Source organism: Letharia lupina, assembly GCF_014066315.1.
Source record: "Letharia lupina isolate WasteWater1 chromosome Unknown contig_15, whole genome shotgun sequence".
In the NCBI taxonomy this organism is placed as follows: domain Eukaryota; kingdom Fungi; phylum Ascomycota; class Lecanoromycetes; order Lecanorales; family Parmeliaceae; genus Letharia; species Letharia lupina.
Window position 1 is genome coordinate 138,781 of NW_023502984.1, and position 16,106 is coordinate 154,886.

A 16,106-nucleotide genomic window follows, 5' to 3' on the forward strand; every position below is an offset into this window, starting at 1 on the left:
GATCCCACGGCCGGGGCTGTCATTGAGATCTATTCATAGGCAAATGAAGCTTATTACCTGCGGTCCTATCCGCAATACTAAAGGAACGGAGGCACATAAAGTAAGCCTGTTCATTTGTTTTCGAGTTAGCGAAGGATTGTGAAACGTATTCAGGAGGGCGCAGTAATAGTAGGATGCTGTTGGAATATTTCTCTACTACGAGGGCCGTCGGAAGCTTCGGATAAGATTCGCGGGCACCAAAAGAGTCAAAGACCGACGAATCGCGAATTGATGCGACTCACCAACTTCAAAGTTGTACTCGTATTATGTTTCGCTTGGTAAGTGGTATCCAGTCGCAAAATCCCAAGCCTTGTCTCGATAAAGCCACTTGGGCCAGTAGAACACGTTTCGGCAAGACCTTAAGCTATATGTGCAGATGGCATTGCCCATGTTGCACAGTCGGCGTTGACTGTGCTTGGTTGTTCATCTCACTAGAGCGTCTGTAAATCCCTGCTTAGCGCATCCTTCGTCAGCCCACACACAGCCAAGCCTGCGCCTCCCAGCAGACAAATCTTCTCTGCGTCCTCTTTTCTTCTTACAGAACCCCTCATTCTTCACGGACTGGTGCGGGTAAGAAATGATCTCTCTCCTATCCGATGCCGCTTTCTTATAGGCAACCCTGAGGTCTAATACAGTCAGTGCATACCAGAAAGGCCGGCAGAGGCGTTGGAGCGAGGTACTCCAGCTCCGGCTGAGGGGACCCTTGATAGGCCCCGGTAATTAAGAGACACTGGGGGCCAAAGTTCTAGTCCTAGCATTGATGATGGCGCAACCGTTCATCATAACTGGAAAACGGCCAAGCCTCCAGGGATCGTCCGGGGACCGGAGGAGTGTCTGCCAATTGAGGGATAATGTTCGAAATTTGAATAGTATGGCTAGCGAACAGTCCCGATCTGAACCCATGTCTCGGATCTCATATACCACTACCTGTACGGTGTGTAGAGTCTTTGATAAACAGTTCGAATCGAATGGTTCGCTTCAAACATGCGCTCTCGACACGACTAAGTTTTCAGAACAACTCACAAAGCCATTACGTGGGCACGCCCAAAATCGATTGACAACCGTTTTTAGAGTTAAGGAGAAGAAACAAAGTACATTCGAGCGGATCGAATCAAACTTCTATCCCGCAGGTCTCCATGCCACGCACTTGTGTGTCTGTCCAGGTTGGGTTCATCACCGAACGCCGCTTTTCCACTCCAAACCCGCCAAACGCGTTGGATGTGAGCTCACTGTGACGCTTCCACAGCACAAGCGATTCTGTGCGGCCTCCGCTCACTTTGTAGGCCGAAGATAGGGGCGGCGGTGGTTTGAAAGTAGCAGCGCTGGAGTTGGGGGAAAAGGTTGCACCCTGAACGTATCACAGGCAAGGCATGGGAAATTACCAAATATTGCAACTCAAGTAAAATTGAAGCAATGCTTGTTGAATGTGTTGCTATTCTGGAAGCCAGAGCTAGTAACTTATGCACGGTCGAGGTGGCCGAAGTTTTGGCTTGGTGCCGACCCAGCCTTCCCCAAGACGACATCGTTGACTTAACGATTTCGATACTCAGAAGATAAATCTCCACCTTTTATTCACCTTTACCACCACTTGTGCGTTCCTCTTGGTCTTCAAGGCCGCTTGGATGACAGATCGCTTCTGGAATCTGGAAGCGCAGAATCTTGAGTCTGCAAATGTCAATAGAGATATAGTCTGTATCGAGCGGACCTCTGTCGAGTAGACTCCTGGAAGGGCTCCCAGAAAATGCCAACGAAAAACGCGGTCTGTCGACTTGAACATGATATGATAGATGATAATTTGTGTTGGATCGTGAGAGAGTGTTGACATGAGCTTGGGCGCGGCAAATTTGCCGCTACCCTTTCTCAATCGGAAAGACCACAACTGAAATTCCGAGCTCGCGATCACAACACGTTATCATCAAAAGGTGTTTGTGGACAGACGATCTAACATCAGTCTATTACCCAGAGATTGACGACATATAGACGACTCCGACATAAGAGCCGACCCGGATGTAAGTGTAAGTGAATACTCACAGCGCTTTCAACTTCTGATCTTGAATTGAAAAGCCTTCGTGCCCCCCGAACAGCATTTGCTGCTAGAGCAACATATGCTTACGAATCTCGAAACACCATCACAATGACCCAAAGTGTCGAGCAACGCTTCCTCTGTGACACTTGCCACCTCCGCCACCGCCGAGATCAGATCTGTTTTCCATTATGCTCGCGATGCCAAGGAAGACACCATACACATGCTGCTTGCAACGGTCCTAGGGTATTGATATGGTCACTGCAGCAACTGCGGTATCGATCGGTTCAGGCTATGCCGCCAATGGTGCCGCCATCAGGTTATGGGAACGCTTATCTACCAGCACAGCATCAAATTTATCAGCAGGGCTTTACTTCCTATGGCGCTGCACCTTATGACGCTGTACCTTATACCGCTCTCCCATACGGTGTTGCCCCTTACGGCGTCTACTCCTACGCGTATCCAATGCAGCCTCCACCGCATCAGAACCATTACCAATACAATTATTATCCGGTGCAGCCTCCTCCTTACCAGCACCCCCCGCCTCTCTCCGCACCACTTCCACCTCCTCAAAATGCCTACGCATTCCAGTACCCACCTCCTCCACAACAGCCCTTCTCGTACCTCGCGGGGCCTCTGCCACCTCACCACTCTCACACCTTCCAGGCGCCATCTCTACTCATTCAGCCGGCATACAATCTTCATCCTCAGCCAGAGCAGTGGACTTCGCCATACGGAATGCAGCCCAGTCTAGTTCAGGCTGACAGGCTTAGAGATCGTGTTACGCGTGGCCGTGGCAAGAATAGAAAGAGGAAGAGGGGAACGGTGGAAGAAGAGGATGAGGAGCTTAATGCGATCGTGCACGAGGAGCCTGCGAAGATGAGGTTAGAAGTTGGCGTCAAAGATGAGCATGAAGATGATGAGAACGGTTCCAAGATGCCCGTAGTCAAAACGGAGCCAGCACCTAGCCCCGTTGGTGATGGTTCTACGTCTCCAAAGATTGGGAAGCTGAGCAAGAGGCAGAGGAAACGTGCTCGGCTGTCTAAGAAGAAGACCGAAGCCGCTGTTCCGCAGAGCAACAATGCGAACGTCCGCCCCGAGCCAAGAGTGAAGACGGAAGATGGGGGGGAAATAGAGAGGCCGGAGGCGACAAAGACGAAGAGAGATGAGGAGATCAACGAAGGAGGCATCAAGCAAGAGGATGCCGAGGCGGAAGAGGAATGAGTGGCGTGAGGGGTCCGGGGTCAGTCTAGGGCTTCTACGAGGGTGAAGCCAATAGACTTGATTCTGCCTCCCATTAGCTAGTCAATAAATACTTCCCATCACATTGCGCTATCATCTCCCTTCTTTACACTCCTCTTGTACTTCTTCCAAAACCTTCACTAAACAAGCTTACCCAGCTTTCACTCATCACCCTCTACCGTCTACACGCTCTCAACCCCAGCACTATCGAAATATCGATAATACACAGTCACTTCTTTTAGCACTCAGCATGTCAACGTATTCGAGTGGTAGTGCAGCCCAGACAGCGACTCCGCAACCTCTCCACCAAGCCCTCGATGTCTTCTACGCTCCAGAATCGCTTGATTCGGAGTTATACACCGCTTCCTAGACCTACCAAAACTCAAGACCGACCAGCCGTATCGTTCCATTCCACCGGCTTATCCTACTATGCGTAAGAGTCAAGGCCGCTTACGTATCCATGTATAACGGTGTTTCGACTCGCAGCTCAGCCTTTCAGCAGTCCCTGTTCATTCACCGCGTGGCTGCGAGGGCGGAAAGTATCATTAGCGGCAGTACTGTCTTCAATTACTCCGATGCTTAATACAAGTAAAAGATATAATTCCTTCCCACCCCGTCCTTTCCGGATTGTGAGATAGATCGACTATATGTGACGGTGCGGTAAAAGGTGAACGCAACTCAGTGCTTTCCAAAAATCAATATACAGGAAATGTTTAAGTCTTTTCTCCCCTTTATTCCTGCCTCCCTCATTCTTCGAGCTGACAACGCACCGATGCGACGGCAGTAGCGAAAGCGTTCTCTATCGTGTTTCGAATATTAGGGTTTCGTTATGGAGTGGAGACTTAGTGTTCTTTTTCTAAAGCGATGGACGAAGTATAAGATATCTATCAGACGGGGTTTTTGAAAGAGTCTCCCGACGCTGCTGGTTCTGTCAGGCTGCTGTCATGCGATAAGCACTGAAGACTAATGTGATAGTTCAAGAGAGCACACAGTTTCCATCGTGCGAGTACTTTCGTTTCAGATCCAATGCCCTGACAGACCGCTCTCGATTGATCAGTTGCGAATCGCCCGTCAGAGACTTTCCAATCTTCGCCGAGAAGATCTCGACTCTAGCCGCGAGAATTTTCGGACCTGCTTAGCAGATTACTTTGCATGTAGTGGAGTGTTGAACTCACTAGATGCTGAGAAAGAGTAATACTTCATCAGTAGAGAATAGAAGTTATCGAAATTCGAATCTCACTCAATGTACCGAGACCAAGGATGTCAGAAACTCGCTCTCTTAATTTTTACTTCCAACGATTATAATCCATCGTATCAACGCTTGAAGGAGTCAAGCTCAACCAACATAGCAAACTAGTCCTATCGCTCACTGAAGATTCCGACGCATCTACCTGCCGTGGCAAGCCGCTTGACTCCCGAGGCGAAGTGCACGACGGAGGAAAGGAGATTGGCCATTTTGACTTGTCGAAGAACACACGCGGGCCAGAAATACTCTTTCTAAGCCTCTACGAGCCATTACCATTCATTGACATACCCAAGCCAGGATCCACCTTTCTGGGCCTCTCCGAGCCCATCGATCTGGCGCGTATCCCCTCAGATATGGGCTCTGGAAGGGTGGCACGGGCATCGATGTCCAGCATGTCATGGAGTGCTTAGGCAAGGCCAACATTCGTCTTGGGCCGCGACTCCGAGCTACATACGCAGAATCATATCCCAAAGGGCACTTCACAAACCTCCGGGAGATGTTCCAGAAGTAGTCGACAGATAAAATGTCGTTCTGGGTGCAAATGTCACATACAATTCATGATTATCGCAAGCATCTTCGATCTTTGACTCCAGACTGATTCATTACAGGCGCTTTGTTGTTGTGCTAGCAGACTATCTGGCATTGGCAGAGAGTAGACTTGGAATTCTATGTCGATTCCGTGCGAGCCTAGTCCATGAAATTTTGTCTCCAGTCCTTCAAACACTCGTTGATACAGCCCCGCCAGTCATGCTCAGCGAATGTCAGATATGCGACCAATCTTAGCAGATTCAGCAATGGAGGGCCAGCAGTCACCAGGACCTTGGACATCAACGCTGGAGATGCAAATTTTGTTCTGCGGGATTGTTCTTGCAATGTGCTCACAGCTGGCGAAAGGGACTACGTAGGTCGTGGCGGTCGTAAAGCAGAAGGTACGATTGTACGCAAAGACACAGTGTCTCCAGCAAAGATGCTCTGTCTCTTGTGGATATTTTGGGGGAAGAGTCATTGTTTTCCACCTCCTGCCATCGCCACTTACACATCTCCCACGCCGAAAAACCTCTTTTCACCGCCCTCTCCATCACCCACACGCCTCCCACACCGAAAGACATTAAAAGACGTGCCTTCCATACCTTGCCGGCGACATCCTACGGCATCAAAGGTCGAGAAACAGCCACTTACTCTCAGAGGGTGGTGATAAACGCAGGTGATGTATATACTCTATTATTGTAACGAGAAGAATTCGCGCGTTTGAGCTTTGTTGTATGGAAGGATAATGGATATAATAAAAATAGCAAAATGATAGCCCGTTCCTTGGCGATCTTTTCCCCAATAGGTTAAAGCGAATGCACGTGCCATCATGACAAAGATCTATTCGTACAATAATATCTTGGCACTGCCTCAATTTTTGAACCACAAGCTACCTCAAGAATCATAACCATCTCCGCCACTCACACACCAAACCTATCATTCCACCCGTCACAGCCTCCTCATACCGTCTGATCTGCTCCGCACTGAATTACTTCAAAGATGCTTCAGCCGCAGCGACGCGGCCATATTGAGAATAAATACCGGCTCCGCTCCCCTTCCTGAATCCTTACCCCAGACATTAGATTTCGCATCATACCACCCACCCCAGTATCATCATGTCCGACTACACCCAATCCCCCGACACCAATGCTCCCCGCCACGGCGAAGACAGCAAAATCAACCCGCCTTCATCTCACCAGGCCCTCCCCAACCACCGTGCCCAAGCGCTCCAATCCGCATCGCCCGACCTCCGCGCCTGGGCCGAAGCAAAACAAATGCACAACCCCGGCCAAGACGGGTCCTTCGCCATGGGCCAGATATCCATGGGCGCCGGCGCCGTGTCCGGGGGTCCCGTGTTTCTGCCTCGCCGGGATGACACACCGTTGCCGCCCGATGAGCTGTTGGGCTTGAAAGGAACCGCGTTCCATGTGGGAAGTGACGCGGAGAAAGCGAAGAAGGAGCAGAAGGAGAGGGAGAAGACGGAGCGTAGGGGGATCTTTGGTCAACGTGGGAAGGAGGAGGGGGAGCATGCTGGGGGTGATGGGAAGAGGGGGAGTTTGGCGGGGTTGTTCCATCATCGTCAGCATGAAAAGGATGCCGGGGGAAAAGAGGCTGGGAAGGGTGCAGATAGCGATACCGTTCGGTAGATCTCCGTGGTTTCTGCTGGTGTCGAGCGGACGAATCACACGGGTACTTTTCTGCGGTATAGAATATACCGGGCATTCACTCTATCTGCAAACAATTATTTCAAGCAGTCTAAGTAACGCGCTCTGAAACCCCCATGATAGCAGACGGGCGTATACACCGGTAACAACCAGTCAGACGCCCCAAGCCCCACTAAGAATCCAACTACTCTCCTCACTCCAACTCTTCTCTCTCACCCTCTTCTAGACACCAACGTCCGATCTCCTAATCAAACTTTCCGGTACGAAGGTTGCTCACGATAAAGCGAACACCTTGAGAATCCTGGTATACGGTACGTCAAACTCCGCGTCGGATTAATCAATACGACTTTCAAGCAAAAGTGGGCTGCAGGTCATTTCTAGCCCCTTTTGACGGCCTCCTTGTACATGAATTCAACGCCCGAGTCTCATCTCTATGAAAACAATATCGGTGTTTTGAAACCTTGTCTTCTCTCAGTTCTACTCGCAAACCACCGCCTACAACAGGTGTCCAGGGATGCCACGGCAGTACAAGATCATCAAAGCAGCATGGGACCATTCCTCTCTTTTGCTGTAGAGTCGTGCCTAATCAAGGAGTCTATCTGAAAGATAGATCCGTCCCTAGAATCAAGTGGGGACTACTAGACAGGCGTCTTGGAAAGAAAGTGTCGTTCGGCGTTTAAAATATAACAGGTTGGTAGACAGGTGTTCAAGCTCGAGGTTCTTCCACCTCCTATCGTGGCACCAATCAACCATAATGGGCCAACGGCACTCCATCCCCCACTCCAAGGACTCCAACCCCAACCCCTCGTTCACCAGGAAAGGGGACGATGCATCTACACCACGCCCTCCTGGCTACGGTCAACTCTCACTACCACCTGAATACTCTCCTCGCCTCTCTCCCCAAAATCTCCCCATCGATCTCGTCCCGAGAGTAGCACGATATCTCGACCCTGTTAGCAGGCTATGTCTACGTTACACCAATCTCAAGTCGTTCAAAGGCCTCCCATTCCATATAGATCCAAATCTTGGCAAACTATCCAGGAAACCCTCGCGGCTCGTAAGTCAGGCCCAGGACACAAGACCACGCATGAACGAAAGCAGAAGGGAACCTCGGTACGACCTCAAGCGCGAAGATGGACCGCAGCTGCCGAGACACTTCCTCCCAGACGGTTTCTTCGGCATTGGGAAAAGCCGTTCGCGGCGCCCGTCTCGACGTTCACAAAAATGTCCCTGCCTCATCTATCGAGCTCGAAAAAAGCCAGACGGCGAACGCAGCTCTCTGGGTCAGACGGGGGGAAAAGTTGGTAAGTCCCCATCGTTCGCTTACCTCCGAGCACATCGCTCTCCCATAACGCGCCCAGCACGGATCGGGCGTGCTTCTCCCGCGCCTCCATCCACGTTATCATACAATCCCATCATCCTCTCGAGTCTGCTTCTTTATAGCACATATCTTTACGAAAAGGTGAAGTGGTCGTAGCGCCATCAGCTCCGGTCGCGCATTCGCACGTCCTCATCTCGCGCTCTCAGACATCTTTCCGACCGGCACGTCTCACTCCGATGACCCGATTGGGAGAGAACCGCACCGTTGTTCGCGATGCCGTGCATAGTTCCGATTTCGAATGCGGGCTCACTAATAGGAAGGGTCGCGCACGTCTGCTGAGATTGGCTGTGTGGAGGTATTTTGAGTGGGTCAAAGGGGGTGGGGGGGGTGACGGATCCGAAAAGGTTGGCGCAGTTGAAGCAGAAGAATGTGACGGTAGAGGAGAGCAGGGCGAAGAAAATATTCGATGCAGAACCTATAGCGCGGTGGGAGTGGAGGTATGGATGTGCTGCACGCGGCTTGGAGAGGGGCGCTGGGACAGTGTGAGCGGTTTATGCACGTGGGAGATATGAAGGATCATGAGGGTGTAATGGCTGTCTTGGAAAGAGGTTGTCTGAAAGACCCAGATGCTTTCTATCGATCTGAGTTGAAATCATCTCATTATAGTACGCTAGAGCTTGCGATCTAAGTTCGGACGTCGGGTTATCTATACTGTAACCTGCAATATCAATCCGGACTTCAGACGCGTCTCCCGCGCCAGCGTGACGGGATGCGCTCTGTTGTTTCTTCGCCTGCAAAGGTAGACTTGATCGAGGCTACGTTCTGATGAATCGTCCGGCAGTTTCAAACAGCACATGGCGCTCTTCCAGCTGACTCGGTAGAACTTTCCGCTTGACGTTCCCTTCGTTCGTGCACATTCTGTCTTCAGTTTCGTTATCGATCTTTCGTTTGAATAACACCCACACATAAAGACACTCAGTTCATTCCTTGTATGCGAGAGGATGTGGAAGTTTCGTGGCCTAAGTGGCGACCCTAGGTAGATAACCGCATAATCCTATAGCCTCACTTTGGCCAGATCAAAAATCGTGTCCCAAGCTCGTGACGGTGCTACTGCCGGTCGTCAGCTCGGGCGATCTGATTACTGCTTAATCCTGATCTCAACAAGAGCGACCCCATGCCGCCTTGACAAACCTCACGGATTGACAGAAAAGCCTGCATACGCGCAAAATCCGTAAATCTACTACAACTCGCCAACGAAAGATCTCGTCCCGAATCCCTCGCTCCGTGAGATAGGAAAACAAGCAGAAGGGGTAATTTTTACCGCAACTGTTGAAACTTGAGAAAGGGTATTGATAGAATTATTCCAAATGATAAGGCGGGAGGATTGCTTCGTGTGAGGCTCTTCTGTTACCCGCGAGGACAGCGTAGATTGGAAGCAGAACCTTTGAATCCAGCCTTGCGAAAATGGCCATGGACACGCGGTCTTAGTCAAATCCCTCAACAAATGCCTTACAGACTTATTTCGGAATTGTGAACAGAAGCTCCTGTCTTTGCGACCAGCCCAAAAGACCGATGACCAGTAGCGAGCGGACCTTTCTGCCGGACCTGGCCACCGAATTCCAAAACACAATACTCACGTTCTCGATGCTTCTTATGATCGAAGCTCGCTTTTTCGAAAGGGATTCCTTCCCTTCCGTTGTTGGCACACGAATCGTTGACCTTGACAGCGCTTTCCTCAGATGAATGTGTGGTTCAAAAGCCATACTTTACATTTCAACCAATCAACAACGATGACGGCAACAGGATGGTCGACGAGCCATCCCCGGAAGAGATCCCACTCGATAAGTGAGATGGAAGTTCGAGGATCCAAGGGTTCCCGAACTCCTGGGACGTAGTTCACGGTCCCGTGGCGTTGTCCTTGCTCCCCAGTCAGATAGCATTTTCGATCGGGTTGAATCGGTAAAACCGAACGTCAAGAGGCTTTGAACTTTGTACTTTCGATCCATCTCGTACTTCTTCCAATGATTTTACTAAGTATAATCGAACAAATGGGATCGCCATGCCCTCGCCTACATCGGCGGTGTCATTCGGGGTAAGGAAGTGCATTCGACATTAATCCAGAACAGGAAGGAGAAGCAAATGCCAGGCATAGATTTTCCTCTGTGGCTTTGTCTTAGCTTAGTCAATCAGGGCTAGATTCTAGCCTTCTCGCTATCCCTATTTCTTTCACCTCCACTTGACCGCTTCCCATGGAAGAAGCACCCAATGTCGAACATGTACGGAGCAGAGTGAGACACGCTTTTTCCGGCTATGGAAAGGATCGCTGCTTTCCTCTCGAGCTTATGACACGTCGTTTGCGTTGTTCGTAGCGTAGAGCATAGAGCACAGATTTGCTCTAGGACTGCCGCAGCCCGAACAGCCCTCCGGTGCTTGGTTGAGAGCTCATGGTGCCACCTCCTAAGGTCCAAGTCTCGTATGGACGACGTTTCTAAGGGGAGTATAGTAGGCTAATAGCTTAGGCTTTTAGACCGTTCCAATGCCGTCCTTCTCTGCTCCGAGCGCTGGTGAAAGACACCAATCAGATGACTCTTTCCCTAGGCTATCAATCCGTTATGTCACAGTGCAAGGACGAATATGTATTTTAGGGGCTTTGCCACCAAAATTAGTAACACTTCGGTAAGAGTATGTAGCAGAAGTCATGCATACAGGGTATTCAAAATTTCTAAGTCCCACTGAGGCAAGCTTGCCGGTGCACTGTGGGAATTAGAAATCCTAAGGTTTTCGCCCGCAAAATTTTCCCTATATGCATAACTTCTGCTACATACTCTTACCTTCTATTTAAAGCTTGTTGTATGCTGTCGCTCTTGCCCGCCAAAATTGCTTCTTCGAATGGTATCAGACCCTTCGACCTAGGGGTCTGGCGAATTGATTCCCAGTCAATACTCGAGATCAAACCTCACCTGAGCTTACCAACGCGGAATTTCTTGGTTCGTTAGCGGCCTCCAGATCGCGTTTCTTGGTCATAGCTCCATTTCCATCTGTGTATCCTTGGGGACCCACGCCTATCCCCCAAGCTCTCGACACGCTTCTAGGCCCCCAACTCCAGCCAGCGCCTCGTCTGATAGGCAAATGATACATCCTGAAGCCAATGTAAGAGATGACAGTGCCCATCAACGAGCCGAAAATAATGTCAAATCCATGATGCCTGAAATCCGAAAAACGCGTTGATGCAACATAAGCGGGGATCGAGATACAGATGAGTGGTAGGATTAAAAGATAAGTCGGAGGAGCCGCCGCTTGCTTGCGCAGAGGTACTGATCTGCTCTTGGTGGATGCGGGAGCATCATTTTTGAAGTTGTCGGAGTCACCGTCGATTAGGCCTTGATCATATCTTTTGGCATCTTGCGTTGAAGATTCGAAGGTGTATGGGAGTAAATATGGAATGGTGACGGAGAATTTGGAGCAGAGGAAGAGAGTCAGGTAGAACATGCCAGCCCAGGAGACTAGACAGAGCACTGTTAGCCAGCCTAGGGACAAAAGGCAGAGTACGGACTTACAAGAAGAATGGCCGCTAGGAAAGCTTGCGAATCCATCATTCAGCTTCGAAGCATTGGGCTGTCGGCAAGCCGTAGAAGAGACCAAGAGGTTCCATAGCGGTAGCTGGCTCCCTTCGCCACCTAGAGCGTATTGCTGCACAGTCGCAGGATCTAGATTACATCTTGATAGTAGGTCTGGCCTTGGTCTGCCAATTACGTTTTTAAGCCCTTCCGTGAAAAAGAACGTCGTGGCTAGAGCAAGCGCAAGTCCCATCCAAGCAGTATTCCACTCCCATAGTTTCATCCTCCACATGAGTGACTTTGGTGTTCCCCGTGACACGCCAGGTCCTGGCGTGAACACCAGCGTCACAAAAGCCGTGACGAGAGCGGGTATGACCAATGCGATGGTGACAAGGAGGCCTGTTGATATCTTTTCATGCTCGACGTATGGGAAGGATATGTCAGGGTCGACTGGGGAGAAGGGTCTGTGGTTCGGTGTTATCTTCCAGAAGCCTGCACCAACTGCTGCAATGCCACTGTAAAGGCTCGTCAGTAAGAAGCCGAGCGTTGAATTCCAGGAGAAACAAACATGATGACGATCCAGTCGACCACGTATGAAAGCGCCAGTCGCTTCGGTGTATGAGTGAGTGATGCCATAGCTGCGTTTTAGAATCGACAGAGACGGTGGGTATTGGTGAAAGTCCTAGGGACTAAATACAGGAGGGAAGGACATCACTGGCAAGACAAAGACTATCTTACAACAATGACGAATGCTATTTTTAATGGAGCACGCGACGATTTTGCCGCCGTCGCGCCAAGCCGGCGCCGCTTTAGCCTCGCACGACCCGCGGCCGAGGGTCCATGAGCTTCTACCTGGTCGTGGTAGTTTCTCTTATCAGAGCGACCCGACAGACAGTCAGAGAATAAATTCGCACGCCTCGGGTGCGCGTGGTAGGTGGGTACCGAAGTCCAGCGCCGCCTCTGTACAAATATTCGAGCATTGTCGTAAAAGTTCCGTACGAAGTTTCATTGGGATGCACCAGCTCACCATCTTATGCTATATAAGGAATGGCTTGAATGATGTAGGTAAGTGATACATGTACACCCACTTTTGATACATTGACACAACTCGTATGTCTTGGTCTTCTCAAACGTGGGTGCAGTATGACTTGGTGCAATGTCCAAGGGGTTTCGCCATTCCAAGCGTTCATCGGGCGCTGGTCGCGGGTCCAAGTTGACTCAAAAAGATATTTTCGTCTCTATTATGAGCGATGGAGTCATGAAGAAGTCAGCGTAGCCCCTGAGTTTGAAGGAATACGACCGCGAATCGGCATGACAATGCTCATACTCAAGCATACGAAGGCAGATACAAAAACCTTGGCCCGCCGGGACAGTGTGCATTCTCAAGGAGACGATCTACTGAGTCTGGCCTTGAGAACGGCGGATGAAGGGGGATCATCAAACAAGTTCTCGAGTATGATAGCGACATTGACAGAAGAAAGCCAATATCCAATATGGACCCCGTCCGCTGAATACGCCTCTCGAGGGGCTATGCTCTGGATTGATAGGGGACATAGACCTAAAGAGGACCCTGCTTGCACTCCTCTTCAACTGGGATCTGTAACCGAGTAGGGCCCCAGGAAAACTTCAACCGCAAAATTGAAACTCTATCCAGCGAAGAATTCTTCGATACAAAAACATGCCGTTCATCACCATTAATGTGACAACTTAGCCTCGGAGAAGACAATGAAGTTCTCTCGGAGCCAGATCAAGGCTGTCATCTCCCTGGTGCCGATAGGTCTGAGTTCCGAGCTGCAAGTAGAGCCCTCTAAAACAATCAAGATCCAAGAAACTGCCTGTATCAGTCCTCGATATTTTTGCCAGTTCCAGAAACAACATCTTGGTGAACACGTTCACCGTCTGTCCTCGAAACATATCAGATATTCTCTGTCATTTCGACTTAGCAACCCTTGCCATCCACTTCTTGCTGCGGACAATACTCTATTCAACCAGTACAAGAACGCCTGCCAGGAGACCCCGGACTGAAGTCTCATTCGGCGTCACGTGCGACCTAGCTCGTTCTGGTGAAGTGGCTTGGCACACAGATTCTCGAAGAGCAGAATAGAGTAGGATACTTCGGTTGAGTCATACCATTACCTTTTTCAAAGTACAAACTTGCACAACCATTCAGGCTTCACATCTCGACGCACTGAGGGTTCTAGAACGGCTCCCGACTCCTGAGAGGAACCTCCATTACACACAGAAAGTCCTGTAGCCCACGACGATTTGACACTCTTCCGTATCTTTGAGGTCCTTGACACACTAAAACTGCAAGGCTTGAACTTGGACACGATGTCGCGGAACCCTCCTTCAAAAGACAAGCTGGAAAGGTCACAATTTTCAGTCGACAAGCCACTGACTTCTGAAATAAAAACCAAAATTAGATCGGAGCTTACGAGATCTTATCACTCTTTCAGGAAAAGTGTATACGGCCTGGAAACCAAAACCCACTGGGCATCCAACCTCGGCCCAGATACCGGCATGACCATTCACAACAATCCAATAACGCCACTTGATGATTGGACGCTGCAGAAGTTCTGCAACAAACCAGCAGCATTGTACTGGGCGCGTCCGGCTCAAATCAATGAATGCTGTCCACGCTTAACATTCGCTTGTATCTACAAGCAATGGTTCCGTTCCCACAACCGCGATCCGAACATCGAATTCGGTCAATTATTTGCAAATCCCATCCGGATTTCCTCCACCGGTCCCGAAACAATAGCCGGTATCCTCGAAGCCCACAAGTCTCTCTGCGATTAGGCAGCCTCACTTTTGAATATCATCCGACGAGGAGAGGCCGGCGAAGTCCGTTTGGGTAGTTAGCCAGACCCTCGAAATTGCAGACTGCTTCCTCTTTATCGAGCGATACTTGTTGTCCTCGATAATTTTGATCCACCTAATGTGACCAAGCAGCACGAACGCATAAAGTTAGACGAGCCGGTTCAACGGCAGACTGTGGTTATGGTTTTGACTGGTGACGACAATGGTCTCAGCGCGCCAATAACTTTCGATACCATCAGGTCGCATTCACTCCCACTTGGAAAAGCTGACATCGCCGACGACGTAGATATATCCGTGTCTCTTTAAAAACAGCCGTACATTTCATTGCGGATTTACAGCGGCAAGAAGAAGAAGCTTTTCCGGATTTGGGACGGATTGCGACTGATCGATCCATTGGCCCAACAACCGATAATATATCATTCGGCCTGATCAGTGCAGATGAATGGGTTAATATGATTATGCACAAATTAGAAGAGGAGGGCGACAACATTGTTATTGAAATGAAGTCTGCGGCGTGGAAAATGAAAGCGAAGCAACAAGGGGATGACTTTCTTAAGCGAGAGTTCGATAATTCCTCTCCGATGTGGGAGTAGCTTGGCTTGGGGAACTTCTGGGGGAAGGAATGAGGATGGTGGGTGGATGAGGGTTCGGAACCGTCAAATACGTCGTCTCGGATCCCCTCCTTCTACCGCATCTGGTTCACAGTCGTCGATCCCTTCTTATCCATCATCGGCGTCTATGGTAACCTGTTCGCGCCCACCTCCATCCTGAATTCTTACTCCTCCTCCTACGTCTCCCCGACCACCACGGAAACAATCCCACTCCTCGATACAACGGCCGGCTTCCTCGCAGGCCTAGCCTTCCTGCAGTTGCCCTATTGCGCGCAAAACCTACGGATCTAACGGTCTGGCGCGCGCTAAAGGCTAGAACGGTGCTGGTGGATATTGCTATGTTGGGTGGATATACGAGGGTGTTGTGTGTCGAGGGGAGGACGGATTGGAGAGACTGGAAGGTTGAGGAATGGACGAGTTTGGGGAATCCAGCGGGTGTCGCGCTTATTAGGATGGCGTTCTTGTTAGACGTTGGGATGGGGGAGAGGCGAGGGGGGACGGGAAGGGGAAGAGGATTTGAGAGGGTACACGTGTAGGCTCCTAGGATATACGTGTTAGGTAGAGAAGAGTGTGGGATGGTGTTAGATAAATAACAGATAAGAGCTTCATGCATAAACAAAAAACCCATTAATACAATACTTTACCTCGTCTTATAAGGCGAGGGTAAGACAGGCTCGAAGAAGCTACATTGCGTATTCAGATCCCTGTTATCGTAACCGTTCCTGCGAGCGAGGGCTAAGGCCCGCTCTCTTTCATACCCGCGGTGGTAGCCTTATTCGGACTTCGGGTCACCCAAATTAGGCTGTACGAGAGACGGCGCTTTTGGATAATCTACATCTGGGGGTAAGTAAGTGGAAGAATGAGCGTGAGAATAAATGTTCATCACTGTTCAGCAAGGTCGAATGTCGCAGCTAATCTTAGCTCACTCGCTAAAGCGGCCACGCCCGGGTGAGTTCCGACTTCCGCCCGCCAAGCCACCCGATTTACTACTCCAGGGAACTCTAAGAAGTGTCGTTATGTTCAACTGAAAACCTCCCTCTCAGTAGCGGACTGCA

At 50.1% G+C, this 16,106-nt stretch overlaps 4 protein-coding genes across 4 annotated transcripts; 3 read left to right on the forward strand and 1 right to left on the reverse strand.

Annotated features, from left to right (window-relative positions):
- Nucleotides 1–2,356: 2,356 nt before the first annotated feature.
- Nucleotides 2,357–3,286, forward strand: HO133_002484 (uncharacterized protein; the record flags this gene model as incomplete). The annotated part of the gene is made up of 1 exon (XM_037293410.1): nucleotides 2,357–3,286. One exon carries the CDS (start codon nucleotides 2,357–2,359, stop codon nucleotides 3,284–3,286), a length of 930 nt encoding a protein of 309 aa, XP_037150239.1.
- Nucleotides 3,287–6,193: 2,907 nt separating this feature from the next.
- Nucleotides 6,194–6,724, forward strand: HO133_002485 (uncharacterized protein; the record flags this gene model as incomplete). The annotated part of the gene is made up of 1 exon (XM_037293411.1): nucleotides 6,194–6,724. The coding sequence occupies one exon, from the start codon at nucleotides 6,194–6,196 to the stop codon at nucleotides 6,722–6,724; it is 531 nt and encodes a 176-aa protein (XP_037150240.1).
- A 4,288-nt stretch (nucleotides 6,725–11,012) lies between these two features.
- HO133_002486 (uncharacterized protein) lies at nucleotides 11,013–12,256 on the reverse strand (the record flags this gene model as incomplete). Its single annotated transcript, XM_037293412.1, has 2 exons — nucleotides 11,013–12,135; nucleotides 12,189–12,256. 2 exons carry the CDS (start codon nucleotides 12,254–12,256, stop codon nucleotides 11,013–11,015), a joined length of 1,191 nt encoding a protein of 396 aa, XP_037150241.1.
- Nucleotides 12,257–13,951: 1,695 nt separating this feature from the next.
- HO133_002487 (uncharacterized protein) lies at nucleotides 13,952–15,033 on the forward strand (the record flags this gene model as incomplete). Its single annotated transcript, XM_037293413.1, has 3 exons — nucleotides 13,952–14,384; nucleotides 14,523–14,722; nucleotides 14,779–15,033. 3 exons carry the CDS (start codon nucleotides 13,952–13,954, stop codon nucleotides 15,031–15,033), a joined length of 888 nt encoding a protein of 295 aa, XP_037150242.1.
- Between the last annotated feature and the right edge of the window lie 1,073 nt (nucleotides 15,034–16,106).